The sequence below is a fragment of the Pleurodeles waltl genome, chromosome 1_2, assembly GCF_031143425.1.
Source record: "Pleurodeles waltl isolate 20211129_DDA chromosome 1_2, aPleWal1.hap1.20221129, whole genome shotgun sequence".
Taxonomy (NCBI): domain Eukaryota; kingdom Metazoa; phylum Chordata; class Amphibia; order Caudata; family Salamandridae; genus Pleurodeles; species Pleurodeles waltl.
The window spans coordinates 989,364,664-989,387,246 of NC_090437.1; the positions used below are offsets into that span (position 1 = coordinate 989,364,664).

Below are 22,583 nucleotides of genomic sequence, written 5' to 3' on the forward strand. Positions count from 1 at the left end.
CAACTGTAAATACCTTTCCCGAACTTTTACAGGCAAATAATCTGTGTACCAATACTGCCTTTCGGAAGAGGGACCACTCTCCCAATTGCTCACATATTCTTGATAATCGGTAAGCTTCCATATTTTAAGATCAGGTCGGGCACTAGGAAAGGATGCACCCTTTATATTTTTTGCCCTTGCCGATGAACCTCCAGAAGGGGATTCCAGATTGATATATGTGAATTCATAGAAAATTAAAACATAGAAAGCCTACTGGAGGACAGGAAGCCATGAAAATCCTAACTTAAGGAAAGTGATTTATAACGAAACAAATCGCACATTGGTGGAAACATTTGAATGGAAATGCATTTAAATTTAAAATGTAAAGGAGCATTAAAACGCAAACAATTTAATCGAAACTCCAGTACAAACAGTATTTAGCGTCATTAGTGACTTATTGATTTTAAATAATGAAGCAACAGTTGCATAATGTTTATTTTTAAATAATGGCACTAGAAATAGAACTCCAGTACAATTTGTTAAACTGGATCAAACGTTAAAGTTCTCTTGCAGAGCCCCAAATTTTAGAACACGTGCAGACAAGTCCCTGACAATTTGTCCTTTGAAACTACGTGAGTTTCTAAAACAAAGGTTCTCTTTCTAAGCTTTCTCTCTGGCAGATGTACCCTCCAGCTGGCAGTTAATATATATTTTTTACATTTATTGTCAGAGCTGTGTGAACTGGAATAGAACACAATGGATATATAGGGTCGGTTTTGTTTCATGCAACGAAAAGAAGCACTAGATATAGAGCAGATTTGTGTCAGCAATGGTTAACTCTAGCTTTTGATCTGACGGAACAGCAACATTCTGAACTGCTGCCTCACAAGCACAAGTAGAAAATAGCTTGAAACGCATTAAAAATAGCCGTTTTTCGAGAAAAAATACACTCCTCTAAAAGGTTTCGACAAAAAATACAAACCAATGCTAAAACCAAAATTCAATAAAAACGTTTCCATTATATTGTTACGATGACACGATAATATAGTACGAGGAAATTCTTTTTCATTAATTCACCACCAACCCATCAAGACTGCAAGAATTTCACACAACTTTTCTGTTTATGCTGCTGATGCTGGTGTAATTGCTGTTAACCCTAAACTCACTAATCATATCTTTCAGGTTTTACCAGACTACTGTCCTGCATCAGGTGTTAAATCTAAAACAGACCATAATGCCCCTTTATCAAGATGGCACTTACTCCATGCAAGGGCAATGTCCATTCATCACTCAATCGTCAGGTGATGTATATATATATCTGGATGTTCAGACCCTAACTTAAAATGTGTAAATTTGAATCCCCTTACTGCATCCTTTTTTAAGATCTGCAGAGGTACTATTAAAGAAAATTAGTAATTAACTATATACTCAAACTACTGTAGTTATTTCCAGATGTTTTTAGGTGCCCTTCCTCCACTGTTTGCTAGCTTGGAACACATGTTTGACAACGGTTTCTGGAGAAATAAAAGTACAATTTACCTCAGAGTTCTAAAAAAATATCAGGTCTCTGGGTGATCTGACATTGCCTGATCCATGGCGCTTCAACTGATAAGCACAACTACCAAGAACATGAGATTTCAATTAGTGACCGACCAATTAATTACTGGACCAATGCAATAATTGACTTGTGAGTAAACTGAATCATAAAAATATATATTTTTGAGTAAACCACCATAGTGCACTGTCAGAGGACCAATGCAACATGTGAAACTGTGAAATATATCTCTAAGGTATTTTCAAAACCTTTGAGCTGGTTGCCAAGTGCGAAATTTGAGGCCATCCATATGGAAGAGAATCCACAAAAAAGCTAGGAATTTAATAATTGATTAAAATCATAACCAATCATTATTCTAGGGCTTCACAGCAATCTATAGTTTTTTTTTAAAGTTTATCTTTCTCATTACAGCTATGAACCAACCATATGCAATTCAGTTTTGAACATTCCCCCACACTACACTGTCTCGATCTCACTGCCAAGTAAGAGTCCTTACAGAAAGGAACACAAGCAATAGCAGACCGGTTTCAGCCTTGTTGGGCTTCAGAGATGTGGAGCTCGAGCAAGCTTGGTGCTCACTTCCCAGTACATCTACTCCTTTGTAGGGAGGATCATGTAGCACAAAAAATGTTTGAAGGAATGCATGAATTAATTTCATATGCTGGTAATTATGCTGGGATGCACTCTAATCCATCAGTTTGTAAGCCTGTCTATATCAATAGAGAGACCAACCACGTAGAAACTGGATGTGCCCCTGCCTCGCAAAGGGATGGTCCAGACGGGGCTGTCAGACTATACCCCATCTGAATGAGAACACCAGCAGCCCCTGAAAGCTTTCTGCTAAGAGTGCTCCGGAGGATGTAAAGAAAAGCATTTGCTTTAGTCCTATTAAATCTGCAGTGTTTCAGATGCCAATAGGTTTCTGGGAACATTTTCCAAACCGTGGGTGCATTGTACAGATTTTGCTGAGAACCCTCTCACACCCAAATATGGCTTGCTGGCATGCATGAGTTGAGGACTAGCGAACAGAGGAACTGCAAAGACGTCACGAAGGCAGACACTGAAAGAGGAATGATTCTAAATTAGAGGTGAAAGATCTTATACATTTAGGGTGGAGGGCAGCAGGAGACTACTGTCAGTGGGAGGGTTTTCCACCACTGACTGGAGGAGAGGGAAAAGACTGAGCCATAAGGAAGCTGAGTGGTTGCGACAATTTCCCCCATTTGTATAACTTCAATTTTTCAAAGAAATGGGGCAACAGCAGAAAAATAAAGGCCTCTTCTCAATTATTTTGTATCCCCAAACTGAAAACAACAAGTCTAAACATAAGAGAGTTTGTTTAGGCACCGGAACAGGGTGTGGGCACCCATAGAAGAAGGACTGTTCTGAACAAGGAGAGATGAAAACCTGATATTGGTAGAAGAGGCTCTCAAGCAGTCTGAAAAACCTAAAAAAAAAAAAAAAAAAGAACAGATGAACTGAATTCCATGATGGGCACACCATTCAAGAAGAACTGAGGCAAAGAACAGTATAATGAGTACTGAGGGAGAGTTTTTAATTAACAAAAATAATGGGTGCATGATTGAATGTGTAGAAATAACACGTAGGCCTGAAAATGAGAATGAAATACATTTAATTTTCATTTCTGTGCTTTCTTAACAGTTGATAAATGCATGTGGCAGTCCTATTTGTAGGCTTCAGTTGAAGAATGCACCATTGAACACATAATTTACTTGTTTTCACATATTTTACTAGTTTTTCAATATTGACCTAGGTCAGATATCTATTATAACTGTTTAAACTTTGTAAGAGATACAGAACAATGATTCTATGTAAAAAACATATTCTTTAGCCTTCACATTTTCATAAGGTCAATTAATAAATAAAATGTTGTTTTAAATCATAAAATCATTTTCTTTATGAGTAGGTTTGATAGAAAACACGCGTTGGAAAGGAGATATGATGTGCAAAAATGTATTACACCAACCACTAACTTTTTTTCTCTATTCTCTAAGGCTGTGAGAACCGGCATCCAATAGATAGTGTAGTTGCAATAGTAGAACATGATAAGATAAATGATTATTAGCTGCTTTGTTTAGATAGATTAGTCAGTGGAAGCTATCTTGTTCCCATGAAGACATCAAATTTGAGTGGCCAAATCAGTGGTGGTGATGAAGAAAAGAAGCTACAAGTTATGGTGTTTAATATAAAATGCGTATTCCTAGAGTAGGAGAGGAATCTTCATAATATTTTCACAGGGCACTCACTCACCCACCCTTAAGACATTCTTGAAAGACATTTCCGACTAGACTTCTCGTTGATGCTCTGAGATACCACTCAGACTCACTTTGAGATGCTTTATTTTTGACTCGTAGATTCAAAGCCAAGACTTTTTGCCTGAGCTTAATTGTTCTAAAACTCTACTGGGTTTCTAAATGCTTGCACATCTTTGATTTATGAACTCTCTTTAGGTTCCTCTAGCTAATTGATTTGTCTTTCTTTTATAGAACCATCTTCTAGGTTAGATCAGGGAATTAAATTGTATGGCACACACTTCATGCATTGATCTGTTTAATTTTGACTTATTAATCTTTCATAGAGGATTTCTAATTTTGTTAATAAAGATGATAAACTAAGAAACTGAAACAAAAATTACTGAACCTTCTTCAAATTCTCATTGACTCCTAAGTAAATGTCATTGATAAGCTGAAAAATAATAATGTTTTTGATTGCAACTCCTTCCCTTCTTACTTGCCCCAAAGGATCATTACCTTAGGGTCCAGTAATAAGCAGAGAGTTAATTTGAATCTCTGCTTCAGCATTACCAATGAAATGAAGATGAAAATGACACAAAGTGAAAGGTAAGATGCAACTCGAAAGTCAGAACAATCTTTTAAAATGTCAGCATTGTGTTGTCTGACCTATCCTTCAGAGTAAAGTTAAAAGACTTGAATATGTGTGTTGTGATTCTATCATTGAGGTAGCTGGCTAGTGAAATAAAGAGAGGTGATTGAAGGTAAACCATCAATAATGTTGTCACACGTTGAACTATGTAGAGGAAAACTAATTGACCAAACTGAGAGGGCTCCAAGCTAGATAAGGATGTCCGGGGACAATTTTTAGAACCCCACATGCTTAGCATTAGAAGGATATTAAGGGTTCCACCCCTTGAAAAAGAGTATGTAGTATCCAGGACATCAAATGCTGCCTCAACATTAACTCTAACACAATATCTAAGAGACAAGAAATGCTTGAGCTGAGGATATCTAAAAAAAGAACAGCTGTTACACAAAAGAAAAGTCAGCTTGAGCCAGCTTTAGAAATCCTTTCCAAAAGTTCATAGGCATACATATTTATGTCCTCATTGTAAGCTAATGTGCTCTGGGAGTTACAAACCCTGCCATAAACGACTACCTGCTAGGCAAAGGGTCCTCAAATGAATGGCCTTGAAAGTCAAGCAATTCACCTTGAACTCAACTTTATTCATGACTCGAGGCAAACCCTGTAAACTGCTAAGAACACAAGTGATATCGTCATGGTTTGCAGTACCATCACCATCAATGTACAACAGGAACACTGGGATTCTACACTACATCATATGTGCTTTTAATACTTGCTATGACTTACCTCAGACATTTTGTTACAATCTAATAGCTATATTAAAATTAAATATTTCCTAGTTAACAATAAGTAAATTTAATATCTTGTTGACATATGCAATGGGTATGCTGTTCTTTCTTCACGTTTACTAAATCTACCAACAAACATAAATCTTAACTTTAACCTACGTTTCTCAATATTCAGGAAATGGAAAATACACAACCAACAACGCCATGCTATCACATCAACCAATGGCAGGCCACATTATTACTCCATAAAAGTAATTGAGAGCTTCAGTAACTTCCTCTCTTCACCACTAACCAGACAATGCTGCAAATCATCCTTATTAGTATATTTACTCATACCCTAAAATGACAAAATACTATTCTAAAAAAAAAAAAAAAAAAAAAAAAGTCCTACTTTGAAAGGAATATGAATCCAGCACATAAAACTGCATAATTTTCTGCTCCTTATACTAACTTGCAACAATAAAAGCATCATCTGGGAGGGTACTGATGTAACACATTTCACATAACTGTTTTAACCTGGGTGATATAACCCTCGTATATACATTCTTACAGGAAGCGGATCGTTAGCTGGGAAATTTTTCCTTCTAGTTCAGGTCCAGTGACAAGAATTATATTTTTATGTGTAGGCATCACTAAAATCACATATACAAGTTATAAATACATAACAATGGCTCTAAAAATAAAAAGAGCAAATGAAAAACACATTTCAACTATCAGAAGGTACTGAGAATATAGAAAGTATTTTTAGTATAATGTCTAAAATCACAGTCATAAGTATGTATAGGCCAAGAAATCCATTGAGGCTGTTATTAAAATAAAGTACATAGTGGGTTCACCATACGTATATCCATATTGCTATAGGCATGTCAACATAAATATAAATTAACTATTGTTAAAAAGGAAAACAATTAAAGAGGGCGGAGCATATGAAGATCATGGCAATGTCCTCCTTTTTCTTTACTAGCCAAGCTGGATACAAATAAATGCTGAGTCAAAAAAATTATGAGAGGGCTAGTACCAGACCGTAAGATTCGATAAGCCACTTTAAAGTGTCACATGCCTAAAGCAATGCGAATTGTCTAGATCCAGTTTCGCCTTGGCGTACCATACACAGGACAGAAGAATCCTACATGTTTAACATACTCAATGACAGTTACAAACTGCACAAAGTGAAGATTTATGTCCGTTGGATTTCCAGCTACAAGTAAACTTGCTGACCATCAATATACCCAACCTGAATTTTATAAACAAAGTACGGGCCAGATGCAGGTGGAATGCATCCATATATGGTTCCAGTGCAGGTACAGGTGTAATAGAAAGGAATTCTCCCACCAACCCCCCCAGAATTTGCGTTACAATGGTAGGCATTGATCTTACTATTCAAAAAAGCAGCTTTTACTGCAACCTTTGCTTTGTTATTGAAGAGGGTTCGCTCCAGTAGGCACTTAAGCCTATATCATTAAGATGAGATTTAATAAACGAGAACCAAGTGATATGGTGTGCTTAGCCAAAGTTCAAAGCTTCTTCTGCAGGCAGCCTGTACTGCTGTAACCCAGGAGTGGACCACAACCTAACCTAATAAAGAAGGGGTTTTAAAAATGCTACTTCACCAATCCTTTGGAGCCCTATGTCAAAAAAATAATGGTGTGAGAGGTACTTTGGCATAAACTGAATAGGGATCTAAAAAAGCCGTTCTATTTTGAAGTTAAACCACAGATGTATGCGACCCCCCACCCCCCAGATTTCTGCCCCATACAGGGCTGCTGCCTGTGCCCTTGTCCTACAGACTTTAATAACTGGAGAGACAGATTTAGAGGTGGTTGCCTTGTATCTCTTAGTAAGTGCTGATGTGCTGTGAAGCATAATCAGTTTGGTTTTTTGGATATGGGATTTCAAATTGCAGGTTTTGTCAACTATGACTCCAAGGTAATCAATTTTATCGACTGTTTGCAGGATCGACCCCTTTAATTGGAACCCAGTTGATCTATGGGGATTGAGCACCATGACTTTAGTTTTTGAGGTGTTCACTTCTAGACCACCATGATCACAAAAGTCAACAAATATGTTGAGCAAGTTTTAGAGCCCAGGCGGGATCCAGGAATGCAGAATGGTGTTGTCTGCAAATAGCAGCACTGGGATGGAGCAGCCACCCAGCCTGGGAACGTCATGGGCACACGCGCTGAGATAGTCAACTACATCACTTATATACAAAGAGAATCAAGTTAGGGAGAGAACACATCTCTGGCACACCTCTCTCTTGACCGGTATGCGATCAGTTAGCTCACCACCCATCTCCCCCGACCTTACTTGTGCAAAGTTGTTCTTGTGTAATCTAATAAGTACATCTTGCAGTGCAGATTAAATCCTGTTGTTGCAAAAGTGGAACACAGCTGCTGCCTAGCAACTAGGTCAAAGGCAGCCTTAAGGTTCACAAGGTCCATATACAGGTGGTCCTTCAAAAGCTTAAGATATTTTGAGACAATAGGGTTGAGTCAAAAGATCTGGTCGATCGAGCTCACCCTGGAGAGAAAACCTGCTGTTTATGTTTTTCAAAGCTTGTTGACCACTTGGAAGCCATATAATGGTTTTGAAATGATACTTTTGAATTTGTCGACCAAACAGTTGACCTATTTTTAAACACAAACTCCTTAAAAACCTTCATGCATCTCACAGAATGCACATGTAAGACAGTTGTCTTCTAGATAACCAGCCTAACAAAACTAGCCATAGTGGACAATGAAACCGGTGTAAATTGCAAATGTTAAGAAATCAGCAATTACTTATTTCCTTTTGGTCTCATTTCCCTAGTCACGTCCTGCAGGCATCAAATTAAATATAGCATGGGATACGAAATCAACTCGGTATTGGACCTCTGCAAATCATACCTACGCTTGGAAATTTGCATGACCTACCACAATTTACCTGCCAACGGAAGCACCATTTATTGGTAAGTAGGAAACTAAAATACCATGCTGGAACACATTAATGGTCCAGCAGGGTCATCAAGGTCCCCAGGCTCATTGGCTGGTAACCAACTTCTTCGCCTACCCTTGTTCAATTGTTGAATGGAGTTAATGTCCTTGCCTAACAACTTCTTCAAATCTTGTTTAATTCTCAGCATCTTTCTTCAGAGGAATTAAGTGCTGCTTTTACCACATGTAAAGTGAAGTCCATGGTCGGTCTAGTGAAGAGATCTGACTCATCCACATTGCACCCAAAATTCAGGTCATGCACAAGGTCCAATGATGAGGACAGAGGGCATGATGATACTGTGTCACAAGAAGGATGTGATTAGTGACATGAGGCTATGCTTTACCCTTACAAATAAGATTCCAATGTTTTTGTACAGCTCTTTGTATCTGAAAGCTTTATCGACTTTAATGGATGATACTTTTTAAGATCTTAATTTATAATTTTGTAACATTCAGAGTGAAGCACAGCAACACAATGCATCAGTGTTCTTGTAAGAGAAAAGTAATCAATGTATTATATTACTGTTTGTTCCAGACAGAGCACTAAGTTATTAACTTTGCCATACTTATTAGGACGTATGTTTCTATTCTCGCAAAAGATACACTTTCTCATCTCATTCTAATCAATATAGTTTGTTATCTCAGTTCCATGGATCCCAGTCAGTCTAGTATTTGGCATACCTATCAATGTCAGCCAAGTATCTGGTGAACCAGCCACAGTAAGAGGTTTCCTTCCAAAATGGTCTTTAAAAGAAGAAGCAAAACAATAGCATTTCATTTCCCAACATCCATCTGCACATCAAGGGACATCACTTCCTACTTTGCCCTTAAATCAATTAACTCTTAAGGCGTCCCATACGCAGGTGCCTCCATCAAAGGGCAGACACACATAAGGGTGTTGCTTGTTTGGGCCCTGTTCCACTGAAACTTGCAAGTAAAAATAGAACCATGTGCCTCATCAATCACAGCATATTGGCAATCCCCAAAACCCCACCCAAATCTAGAAGACACTCCTGAAGAAATCGCACAGACCCAACCCCTTTGTACACATCCCACTAACTACTGCACACCCTCACATTCCAACTCATGCTCATTAACACTTGCTCACTTCATTCAACAAACACAGCAGACCTCATCACCTATTACAAAGATGGATGCCCTCTTCATCACAGAAACACGTTTACCTCGCTCATCTTAGACATCCCTCTTCCCACAAGCTACAGCATCCATCATGTGAAATGAGCAAATAAGAAGGGAGGAGGCCATGCTATAATCTGTAAGTCCTCCTGGTCCTGCACCCTATACAAGCAAGACAGACAACTCCATCGAGCTGCTGACAGGTTATTTCCCACTCTCTGCAACTTGGATCACGCCATTTCATCAGTACCACAAGCCTCTCAGACAAAACAAGGTTTTAATTGATGAATTCTCAAATCTCCTCAACATCTAATCCACCCTACATGCCTCAATGACCCTCCTAGGAGACTTCAACCTCCCGTACACCACAAGCTTACACACAAGAGATACCCTCTTCAACTTCATTGAAACACTCAATGTGGTATAGCATGTCACAGAACCAGCACACTCCATAGGAGACATCTTCAACATTGTCTTCTCAACATCACTAACACTCTAATGAAAACAATATAAATACACTGCTGGACTGGACAAACTGCTTGCTATTTCCATCTCCCGGCTCAGCATTCTACAAAAAACCAAACTAACGCCAACCCAAAAGAGAAGACAAAATATTCAGTTCCTTCAAAATGTTCACCACAGATAACCTAATGCTTGATCTACTCACTCATTCTATCAGCTCCCCATCCTACACCAACATCCTTCTAATCAACTTCAATACGTTGTTTTTTTTTTATTTTTAAAGATGTTGCGAACATCATCCATGCCTCAATTAAAATTCTGGTACCGTGGTACTCTGAAGAACTGCAGACCATAAATGATCCATCTGTAGACAAGAAGGAAAATAAAATAGGGGAAGAAGAGGGGGCAACCTGATGCCAACTTGATAAAGAAGTCCCTCTGGGCAAAACACCAACATCTCATCATTTCAGCTGAAGTAAAGTTCTAAGTCGACACCATCAATTAAACCCACAGCTGGGCCGATCTCCTCCTCACTCCACAGAAAAGTGCACTGAATCAACCTCTCCTTCAGTTAAAAAATACAGAAGATCCATGAACACATGAAAAAAACCTTGTCTGCTTCATCACAGACTTCGGGCGAAGGAAGAAAGCTGTCAACTTCCGCAGCTCAATCTCCACGCAAGAAGACGGAGTCTGGATAGGTTCAAGTGGAGTACCCTCCCCTGCTGCTGCAACAGAAGATCCGCCTGAAGAGACAGAAGGGTTATGGTGGAAAGGCGTACAGGAGGCTTGAGTTCCACTTGAGATGAAAAGCGTCGGCAAGCGAGTGCCGCCTTGGCAACTCCAATGCACAAACCAGCTGACATTGCGCTCTCTATGTGGAGGCGAACAGATCTAACCAAGGCTCTCCCCATTGCTGAAAGAGAGCTTGCGCAACATCCGGATGGAGAGGACATACGTGATCGACCATGCATTGATGACTGAGTTTGTCTGCTCTCAGGGAGCCCACCAGATGTTCAACCACTAGGGGTATGCCCGGACGTTCCAGCCATGTCCAGAGACGCAGGGTCTCTTGACAAAGGGTCCACAATCCCACCCCGCCTGCTTTTTGCAGTACCACATGGTGGTGGTGTTGTCTGTGAACACCTGCTCCACGTTCCCTTTGAGAGAGGAAAGAAATGCCTTCAATGCATGCCAGATCGCTCTGAGCTCTAGAAGGCTGATATGGATTCCGGACTCCACTGGAGACCAGACGCCTTTGATCTGCGCCTCTCTCTTGTGGCCACACCACCCCAGCAATGACGCATCTGTCACTACTGTCAGCTCTGGTTGGGGAAGGGAGAGGGATCTGCCCCAGACCCATTCTTGGTTTGTTAGCCACCACTGCAGGTCTGCACAATTCCCTCCAAGATCTGAACCATGTCGGAGAGATTCCCCTGATGCTGTACCCACTAGAACTTCAGGTACCACTGCAGAGCATGCATATACCATCTGGCATGTATGACCAGCAGGGTGCAGGAGCCATGAGGCCCAGCACCCTCAGAGTCAGTCTGACCGAAATCCAGAATAGAGGCTGAAACATCTATATCATAGCCTGAAAATCCTTCAGCACGAAACTGCACAGCGCCGGAGAAAGGGAGTGTCTAAGAGAGTGTCAAGTGTGACTTCGGCATGTTTATAGTAAACCCCAACAAATGCAGGAAGTCTGCCGTAGTGTGGAGGTGGGAGACGACAGACTGGGGCGAGCCAGCCTTCAGCAGCTAGTCATCGAGGTAGGGGAAGACTGAGCCAATGCAGATGAGCTGGGACCACCCCATCACTTGTGGGGTGGGGTGGACTAGGCTAACAACTGGCTCCATGATCTACGGGGATGTTGGATCCAACGTCCTCAGCCACACAGAGGCAGGGTAGCATGCACGGCACAGTGGCTGGAGGGAAATGGGCGTGGTTCGGCTCCCCTTCCGTAGCCACGAGAGGGGGCAAAAAGTGGACTGAGAAAGGGTGAGGAGTAGCTGCAAGGCCAAGGGACCGTGCCATAACCCGTGACTCCTTAAAGTAAGTGCTCCAGTGCAGAGTCCGCTTGGTCTCTGAAGAGACAGGTGCCATCAAAGGGCATGTCCATAAGCGATTGCTGAACATCCCCCGAAAAGCCAGACGTTCCCAATTAAGCGTGGCGTCGACGAAACCGATCTGCCCAGTGAGTCGGTGGTGTCCAGTACATATCGAATCGTGAACTTGGCTGTGACTCTCACGTCTGCAACAGCTTGGGAGAGAATGGCCCGGGCCTCCTCCAAGACCTGTGGAAGCGCATGTGTGTCGGTATCCCATAAAGTATGAGTGTAATGGCCCAAAAGGCATAGGGTGTTCATGGACCGCAATTCCAGACTGGAGAAGACAGCATTTTCTTTCCAAGCTGGTCCAGTCTTTTTGATTCCCTGTCCAAGGGTGCAGAAGGGAATGCACCAGAAGAGGAAGAAGCCTGAATGACCAAGCTCTCAGACGTAGGCCTGGAACCCGAGGGGGCTCTGCCAACCCTACTCAGTCCGAGGGACTCACAGAAGGGTCAGTCCGCCCAAATATGAGGTGCATGGCCTCATAATACTCCGTGAGTTGGGCAGGATGACTCCGGCTCCTGGAAAATCGGGGAGGCACGGAATTGACCCAGAAGCAGGCTCCGAGTATGGAGGCCTAGAAGGATGACGCTCATCCCATGTCGCATCGACCGAGCGGTGGGGTGAAGTCGAAGAACGCTTGCTCTTCTACGATTTCTTCTTCTCATGACCTGAATGTCCCGAGGACGAGTGGTGATGCCTCCGTGAATGGACTCGTGACCTTCCTCTCAAGCGAGACCAGGAACGACGGGGAGCCAACCACCGGCCTGCTGAGAGCTTTAGGGACCACTTCCTCAAAGCCTTCAGGTTCATGGCCCGCAGTCGGAGCATAACTTCGGGTCGTGGTCACACTCCAGGCACCACAAACACACAAGGTGCAGATCCGTTAACTACATCATTCAGTAACTGGAGTCACACAGCTTGAACCCGGTCTTATGGGAAGACATCTTGATACATCAAGAATCTCAAAAAGGTTTGACAAAAAGGTCGGGAAGTCAATCAAAAAGCAACTGAGGGTAGGTCTTCTCTGTATCTGTGCATAGACTGGGGCGGAAAGAAAAGAACGGACGTCAGCACATCGGGGTGGCACCTATATACAACTGCAATGTCATCACGGTGACCACGACGCCAATGACGGATGTGGAGTCGATCGACCACCACTGACGGTGCGCAAGAGTACTGCTTGAAGAAAAAACTCAGGATCCAGTCTGTCACCTTGGGCAATTCTAAGGTAAGGAATCTGCATCTAGAAGTCTCTATCAGATAGCGCATCTCACAAACTGAAGCTGTCTAACAAGCTAAAACTAACAAAACTTTCACACATGGAGCTGAAATACCTAACAGCTAAGAATACTGTTATTAGGCTAATTTGGAATGTGGAAAGTTTATCATCAGTCGTTCACTCTCCTTTGCACACTCTGCCACCAACTGTAACACGACTTTGCACTGAATGACTAAAGCATGAGGTGTAAAGCTGCCTAAAGATGTTGATTTATGAAGCAGTTATAGAAACAAACAGTGACAAATTCGGTACTGCCAAAAGATCCAATACAATTTTAATTTTTGCAAATTATCCATAATCAAACCTTGTAAAACCTGCATCTCTACACTAAAATAAGATTTACGAAGGAAAGATACATTTTTATAACACTCTTAACATCATAATGCAAGTACACTAATCGTTGACCAGTTTTCCGTGCTGCTTTCTTCTGTCATTTATAAAGAATCTACATTATGTTGGTCTCTCTAGTTTAAAAAAAAAAGACACTTTTTGGCTAATTTGCTTTGATGCCATTTTAGTATGTGGAGTGCAGGCAAAATTGTGTGTAGCAGTTTTTCTCTGCTTTTGATGACGAGGGCTGTTGCCCTAAAGCAAGAAATCAGACTGATAACATAACATTCACAAGTATTACCTATGGCTCCGAACAAACACATTGTCAGCAGAAGCAGAACACACCAAAGAATATCAATGTTCATCCGCCTCTCTAATTTGCTGCGCTTATAACGTGGCCCGCTATTATTCAGCATTGCTTTGGTTTCATGACCTGAAATGCAAAAGGTGATTGATAACTTTTGTTATTTATCAAATGTTTAGAAAGAGGCACGCACATACATCTTTTACAAACAAGCAACAAAACCAGACTTTTTTACCTCATGAACATTCACATGGCATTCATTATCTATATGTTCCATAAATATTGAATTATTTTTCTTTTTGAAAACCTGGAGTGATATAGTTTGCCCATACCTTGAGACTCTGGCCACGTCTTGACCCATGACAAGGAGTGGTCTTGATTGGCAAACAAAGGATGGGCATAGTAAGAAGGATGGGGAAAGCGGTGGGGAAGCAAAAATGATTATGCAGTTATAAAACAGTGTACATTGTCAGGTTCCTAAACTTTATCTTCACTCAGCACGGAATGTGCGGAAAAATCGGTGCAACTTTCTTTGTTTTACCCAAAAAAACAAGATGCCGTTAGAAATTCCCTGTAATGGCTGCATGCACACGATAAATGCTCTGCCATCCCAGCCCACTCTCCCACTCTGTATAGTAGTTATTTCAAAGAGGAATCGGTAATGAGGATGTAATAAATAATTCAGGCTTTACCATTCTTAACATGCTTGTTCTTGGGACTCACTTAACCAAAGCCCACTATAAAGGTGACATCGAAAGCATTTCAAAGTACAAACCTGGATCAGCAGACCAACAGAACTAGTAACAAAGTAACACAACATAGCCAGCTAGGCCGGAGGACGTCAAGAATACCTTACTTAGCTTTCTGAGAGGGCCTGTAAAGTCCACAAGTTCCCTCAAAAGCATTGGGCAGCTATCCTGTGGCTCTCCTTTGCAGACAAAGGAAGAGACACTTTTGGCAGTTATAGAAGAGGATGCAGACAACTACCAAGCCTTGAATGCGGCCCTGATTGATGGGTCTGGGCTCACAACTAAGGAGTATAGGATTAAGTTCAGAGAAACTCATGAGGAGCCCTCTCAGGATTGGGCAGATATTGTAGACTGTTCAGTTAAGGCTCTGGAAGGCTGGTTACATGGTAGTAATGTGCATGGCTATGAAGGGCTGTACAATCTTATGACAGAGCACATCCTTTACAATTGTGTGTCTGACACACTGGACCAGTACCTGGTGGACTCTGATTTGACCTCTCCCCCAGAATTGAAAAAGAAGGCCTCCAAATGGGTTCGCACCATGGTGAGTGTTAGAAATGGGGTCTTTGGTTGACAGTCAGGTTACCCCCTGTTCAAGCAAGGACCCTCACTCTAGTCAGGGTAAGAGATAATCACCCTCAGCTAACCCCTGCTTACCCCCCTTGATAGCTTGGCAGAGCAGTAGTTTTAACTTCAGAGTGCTAGGTGTAAAGTATTTGTACCAAAACACACACAGTAACTTAATGAAAACACTACAAAATGACAACACAGGTTTAGAGAAATAGGAAATATTTATCGAAACAAAACAAGACCAAAATGACAAAAATCCACAATACACAAGTCACCACTTAAAAATCAAAAAGAGTCTTTAAGTAGTTTTAAACACATGCTAGCGCTGCTAGCGTGAAAATTTACCTGGTGCACATCAAAAATAACCCTGCACGGGCGGGTGCGCGTCAAAAAGGGCTTACGATTCGTCATTATCACTCACTCACTAGACCTTGTGTCGTTTCCCCCTTCTGTCGAGTCCGCGTGCGTCGGTTCTTCTCTCTGCAAGAGATCGATGCGTCGGTTCGGTCCGCACACGGGTCCAGGCAGGCCTTGCATTATTTTTGCACGCACACTGATGGTTTGCATCAAAAATCCAGCCGGACGATGATTAAAAAAAACAAACAGCACGGAGTGCGATCTCCCAACCTCCATCAGCGATGCTGCACGTCATTTCTCTTGCTCCGTGCGTCGATTCTTCGATCGCGTTTCCAGCGAGCGGCGATTTTCAGCCGCGGAGCCGGCGGCGTGTTGTTTCTTCAACTGCAGATCGGAGTTGCGTCTATCTTTTCCCCTCACAGCACTCTGTGCGTGGATTTCTTCCTCTTAGGCTGCCAGCTTCTCCTTCGAGGGTCCCAGGAACTGGATAGGCATCACAGGGCAGAGTAGGAGTCTCTCCAGAGACTCCAGGTGCTGGCAGAGAGAAGTCTTTGCTGTCCCTGAGACTTCAAACAACAGGAGGCAAGCCCTTGGAGATTTCTTTTCAAGATGGAAGGCACACAAAGTCCAGTCTTTGCCCTCTTACTCTAGCAGAAGCAGCAACAGCAGGATAGCTCCACAAAGTACAGTCACAGACAGGGCAGCTCTTCTTCCTCAGCTCTTCAGCTCTCCTCCAGGCAGAGGTTCCTCTTGTTTCTAGAAGTGTTTCTAAAGTCTGTGGTTTTGAGTGCACTTCTTATACCCAATTTCTCCTTTAAAGTAGGTCTACTTCAAAGTAAAGTCTCTTTTGAATGTGAAATCCTGCCTTGCCCAGGCCAGGCCCCAGACACTCACCAGGGGGTTGGAGACTGCATTGTGTGAGGACAGGCATAGCCCTTTAAGGTGTGAGAGACCATTCCCCCCCTCCCTCCTAGCCCAGATGGCTCATCAGGAAATGCAGACTACACCCCAGATCCCTTTGTGTCACTGTCTAGTGTGAGGTGCAACCAGCCCAACTGTCAAACTGGCCCAGACAGGGAATCCACAAACAGGCAGTCACAGAAATGGTATAAGCAAGAACATGCTCACTTTCTAAAAGTGGAATTTTCAAACACACAATCTTAAAATCAACTTTACTAAAAGATGTATTTTTAAATTGTGAGTTCAGAGACCCCACACTTCACATGTCCATCCGCTCCCTAAGGGATTCTACACTTGAATCAAATTTAAAGGTAGCCCCCATGTTAACCTAAAAAATCTCACAGTAGGAGTGACCAAAAGAAGAAGGGTTCTTCTAAAACCCAGGGAAAAGCCTAAACAAAAGAAGAAAGAGTTTTCATCAGACCCACAAAAATTCTTCTGGGGGTAGGTCCAAATCCTCTTCCAAAAAGACAAAAAGAAGCAAGCATTGGTGCTTCCTGTATAAGGAAAAAGGCCCTAGGGCAGGTGATAGCAACTGTCCTAAGAAAAGCAGCAAGAGTACTACTACCACTCCTGCTAGCAGTAGCAATGGTAGTAGTACTTCAATCAAGGGTGAATCTGGGTTCACCCTGGGTACTGCAGTGGATTCTGACCTACTCAGAGAAACCACTGTGGCGGTCCTAATATCAGAGGGTGGCATGGCCCTTACCATTCTGGCTGCCCGGCCTCCTAATGAGGAAATACAGGCAGTACCCCTTCATAAATGTTACTGAGGCAGAAGCTTACAGGGACACAGGTGCCAGTGTCACCATGGTGACTGAACAAATGATGTCTCCGGAGCAAACCTTAGTTGGTAGCAATTACCAAGTCACCGATGCAGATAACATCACTAAGGGCGACCCTATTGCAGTTGTTAACTTTAGCTGGGAGGGAGGAGTTATTGGCCGTAATAAAGTTGTAGAGTTCTCTTCTATTCCTGTAGACTGCCTAATGGCCAATGATTTGGAGATCTCAGCCTGAGCAGAAGTGGAGTTACGGACCAATGCAACAATGCTGGCTATCCCTGCTAATGTATTTGTGACAACTAGGGCATAGGCCAGAAAACAGGGATAATTGGGATGGAGCCTTGAAGCATGGACCAGTCAGCCCCCAAGAAGAAAGGTAGGAAGGGTAAGAAATAACCCTCTGCCCAAAATTCATCTGAGGATCAGTTTCCTCATGGAGATGATCTTGCCTCTTGTGAGGAACCTGCACCAGAGGAGAATTGGGTCTGATACAGCAGAGCTCTTAGGTGCAGGAAGGTCGTCCACGGAGGAATTGAGTTTGGAGCAGAAATTCTGCTTCTCTCTTGAAGGCATCAGGGAGCAAGCTGCTGCAGAGGAGGAAGGAGATGTCAGTGGACCTCACAGGGTCTATTGGGAAAATGGGCTTCTATACTCTGAGGATAGAGAACCCACACCTGGTCCCACCAGGAAGTTAGTCATACCTCAAAGGTTTAGGCAGTTCCTATTGGCCTTAGCTCATGACATTCCCCTGGCAGGACATTTTGGGCAAAGCAAGACTTGGGACACACTTGTCCCACATTTTCACTGGCCCCATATGTCTGAAGACACCAAGGAGTTTTGTTGCTCCTGTGTCTCCTGCAAAGCCAGTGGCAAGTCAGGTGGCACTACAAAGTCCCCCTGAATCCTACTACCTGTGGTTGGGGGTTCCCTTTGAAAGAGTTGGAATTGATATTGTTGGCCCCATTGACTCTCCTACAGCATCTGGGAACATATTTATTCTGGTGGTGGTGGACCATGACACCAGGTACTCAGAGGACATTCCCCTTAGGACCACTACAGCCCCTGCAGTGGTCAAGACCCTCCTGTGAATCTTTTGCATGGTGGGCTTCGCTAAGGAGGTTGTATTCGACAGAGATGCAAACTTCATGTTTGGATACCTCAAAGCAATGTGGAAAGAATGTTGTGTAACATACAAATTCACCACTCCATATCACCCACAAGGAATTGGTTTAGTTGAGAGATTCAACAAAACCCTAAAAGGTATGATTATGGGACTCCCAGACAAACTGAGAAGAAAGGACGTCCTATTACCTTGCCTTCTTTTTTGCCTTCAGAGAGTTTCCACAGAAGGGAATGGGTTACAGTCCATTTGAACTTCTGTTTGGACATCCAGTTTGGGGTCCTCTTACTCTTGTGAAGGATGGTTGGGAACAACGTCAAACCCCCTAAATAGGACATAGTTGACTATGTACTAGGCCTATGCTCTCACATGGCAGAGTATATGAAGGAGGTTTCCAAAAAACCTTGAGGCCAGCCAAGAGTTTCAAAAGCAGTGCCATGACCAAAATGCTGTACTGACTTTTCACTAGCCAGAACAGAAGGTGTGGGTCTTAGAGCCTGTGGCCCCAGGAGCACTCTAAAACATGCGGAGTGGCCTCCACACAATAGTAGAGCAGTTCAGTAGATGGGGTAGCCTTTGCAGATTGTCCTCTCTGAACAGCAACAAATTGAAGGCAAGTCCTCAGCCAGTTCTCTGAACTCTTTTCCCTGACACCCAGTCAGACAACCTGGTGTGCACATGATGTGGACACAGATGATTGTCTGCCTGTCAAGAGTAAAACCTACAGGCAGCCTGACCATGTCAGAGGCTGCACCAGGGCAGAAGTCCAAAATATGCTGGATTTGGGGGTGACTGAGCTTCCAGAAAGCCCTTGGACTTCCCAGTAGTCCTTGTTTTAAAGTCTTATTCCCAGGGTGGAAAGAAAGAAATGAGGTTTTGTGTAGACTACGGAGGCCTCAATACAGTCATTAAGACTGATGCCCATTCAATCTGTAGGGCAGATTAGCTGATTGATTCTCTGGCTTCAGCCAAGTACCTCAGGACTTTTGACCTGACAGCATGTTATTGGCAGATCAAGCTAACTGTCTCTGCCAAGCCTAAAACAGCATTTCCAACTCCCGGTGGGCATTATCACTTTACAGTGATGCCCTTTGGTTTGAAAAATGCACATGCCACATTCCAGAGGTTGGTGAATCAAGTTCTGGCAGGCCTGGAAGACTTTAGTGCAGCATTTCTTTTCTTTTTTTAACAACTTTGTTTTTGTATTTTACAATGCAAAATAAACAGGACATATCGATCAGGACAGCCAGCATACGTTAATAGAAAGCAGTGAGACAGAGTAGGTAGAAAGACAGGTAGAATTGCCAACATCATTGTACATTGTATCGCAGCAGTAAAGTCAAGACAAAATGCCAGGACAGAACAAAAATCTCAAGTCCTCCAGCCATCACCTAGCCAGTCAAATTAGCAAGCATGAACCCAAAGAGGACAGCCTGGCAGATGTATATAAATTTGATCTTAAAACATATTACATGGACCACCAAGAGGACAGCCTGGCAGGTGTATATAAATTTGGTCTTAAAACATATTACAGTTCCTAATTCCCTCTCCCATTGTGTCATATAAAAGTGTTTCTTAGCAAGCCGGAGAGCATGACTATAATGCTAAAGTAGGGAAATACCTTTGCGTTGAACACTGGAATGGAAAAGGGATTCTTAGTAAGATTCGTCCCGGTCCATTGCTATGTGGGCCTTTGGGAGACCTACCCAATGCAAAACCTGAACTATGCAACATGTCGCAGATCGAGGGAGGTCATACATTTCTCGCAGGGAGTTATTTGATTGTAAGATGTCTTAGTCATAAAAAGCTCGCAACCAAAGGGGCTCTGTTTCCTTGCGTATGAGGTAGGGTGTGTAACACCTGGTGGAAAATCCCAGTTTGGCGCCAAAGGTGTGAGAGGGAAGGGATAGGAGGGAAAAGTATGTCCGTTACAGATAGCCTGCCAAGTGTTTCGCAGAAGAGACGTCATTGGAAGAAGTGGGGGGACCAGTCAACTCTGTTGAACGCTTTCTCAGCATCTAAAGAAAGGAGAAGCAGGGGCTGACCGGTACGTTCTGCCACCTCCATCAGGGACACCGCTAGGCGCGTGTTGTCATTAGCTTGCCGGTTGCAAATAAAGCCCAATTGTTGAGGCGCTACGATAGTGGGTATTACGCACTGGAGGGGTCTGAGCAAGATAGATGTAAAAATGTTAACATCACCATTAAGGAGGGCTATGGGGCGATAAGAGGTACAACTGGTAGGAGTTTTTTTCTGTTTGAGAAGTAGCATAATATGAGATTCCATCATAGTATCTGTAACCGAACCAGTGGTTAAAACTTAATTAAAAACACGTGCCAGCAGGCCAGACAAAATATGGACAAATGCTTTATAAAACGTAGCTGGAAACCCATCTGGGCAGTGAGCCTTATGTGTGTGCAAAGCGGAGATAGCAGATCTAAACTCATCTGGACTGATATCCGAGTCAAGTAGGAGTAAATCCTCACTACAATCTGGGGGATTATAACTATCCACATAAGTGTCCTGATGACTGTCTAACAGGGGTTGAGACTTATACAGGGCTGAATAGTAATCGTGGAAATTTGTATTATGTCCGGAGTAGTGTAAAAAGGAATGACCGGCCTCATCCCGGATCTCATGAATATGATTACGTTTGGAACGGAGTTGTATTTTGTGCATTAGCAATCTATCCACCTTTGACTCCCTTTTCTTAATAGGTCTGACCAATATAGAGTTATTTCTTGGTTGCCTTCTTGATTAAGAGGTGTTCTAATTCCCCATTAAGATGACGGAGTTCTTGCAGTTTGTACCTTGCTGTTTAAGGTGTGTTTTCGCCGCAGCTAGTTGAGCTTCCAATTCCTGTCTACGCTGCTTAGCCGCCTGTTCGTATGTGACCGTGTGAGATATTAATTCGCCCTTAAGCACTGCTTTCGCCGCGCCCATAGGGTTGCAGGCGATATGTTGCCAGTGTCATTGTCAATAAGATAGTGTTCAAGAGCATCCTTTATCCTATCACGGAGAGAAGGGTCACAAAAAGCTACTTCATTTAGTGTTCAGTGGCCTGGGAACTGAGCAAAGCGGACTCTGGCTCTTTATCTAGCCGAACAGGTGTGTGGTCTGATAAAACTTTACCTCCGATTACAGAGTCTAACAGCCAGGTATCAATGTGTTAGTGACTAGAAAATAATCGATTCGGGAATATGTTTTATGAACGTTGGAATAGAACATTTAGGGCCATATGTACCAACAAATTTTTCCATAGACACAGAATGGGTAAATCTCTTTGCTACATCTGGCCCTTAATCTCTTAATAGGGCGTGCAGCAGCTCTTCTACCCAGTCCACCCGTGTCCACATGACACTCGCGGTCTGTCGTGTCGCCCAACCCTCCAACGATCCCAGCCCTACTGATCCTTGCCGTGGAAGCAGCCCACGGCACTCAAGATGACCACCGTGCTTCCAGCTATGGTGGGCTTGCAGAACGGGTCCGGCACGACTTCACAGCAGGATGACCAGCCAGTTGCTCAGCTCAATGGCGAGCCCCCCTTCAGTGATTTTATGAAGGGGAAAGGGGAAAATTGAGCAGCAGCTCAAGGGAGACACGTCTTGTAGGGTCTCTTTCCTGGCCACACCCCTTAGTGGAGCGTATTCTGATGACATTGCTGTCTTTAACTCCACCTGGAAGGATCAACTAGTCCACCTCAGGAGTGTACTTGAGGCCCTGAAAAAGGCAGGCCTCACTATCAAGGCTACAAAATGTCAGATAGGGCAGAGCAAAGTGGTTTACTTGGGCCATCTGGTAAGTGGAGACAAAGTTCAATTCCTCCAGAGCAAAATGTAAACCATTGTGGATTGAGTTGCTTCAACTACACAGACAAGTCAGAGCCTTTTTACGCCTGACTGGGTACTATATGAGATTTGTAAAATGGTATGACTCCATAGTGACCCCCTTGAAAGATCTCACTTCCAAAAGACTCCTAAAAAGGTACACTGCACAGTTAGCTGTCAAGAGCCCTTTGATGCTCTGAAAAAGGCCATGTGCTCTGCTCCAATTCTTAAAAGCTCAGACTATACAAAACCATAAATTGTCAAGACTGATGCTTCAGAAATAGGAATAGGAGCAGTGCTATCTCAATTAAGTGAAGAGGACCAGGATTAACCTGTGTCTTATCAGCAGAAGGTTGACCCCCAGAGAAAAGGAAAGCATTGGTCAAATATTGAGAGGGAAGCCTCTCCTGTGGTCTGGGCTTTGAAGAAGTTGAGGCCATATCTGTTTGGCACT

General features: G+C 43.0%; 1 protein-coding gene across 5 annotated transcripts in view; it reads right to left on the reverse strand.

Annotated features, from left to right (window-relative positions):
• ATP10D (ATPase phospholipid transporting 10D (putative)) overlaps window positions 1–22,583 on the reverse strand; it is a 614,572-nt gene that overhangs the window by 266,739 nt on the left and 325,250 nt on the right. For all 5 annotated transcript variants that reach the window (XM_069201689.1, XM_069201684.1, XM_069201678.1 and 2 more), the window contains exon 7: window positions 13,759–13,890. In XM_069201689.1, the coding sequence (XP_069057790.1) occupies window positions 13,759–13,890 (132 nt within the window). The remainder of the gene's footprint in view (window positions 1–13,758; window positions 13,891–22,583) is intronic.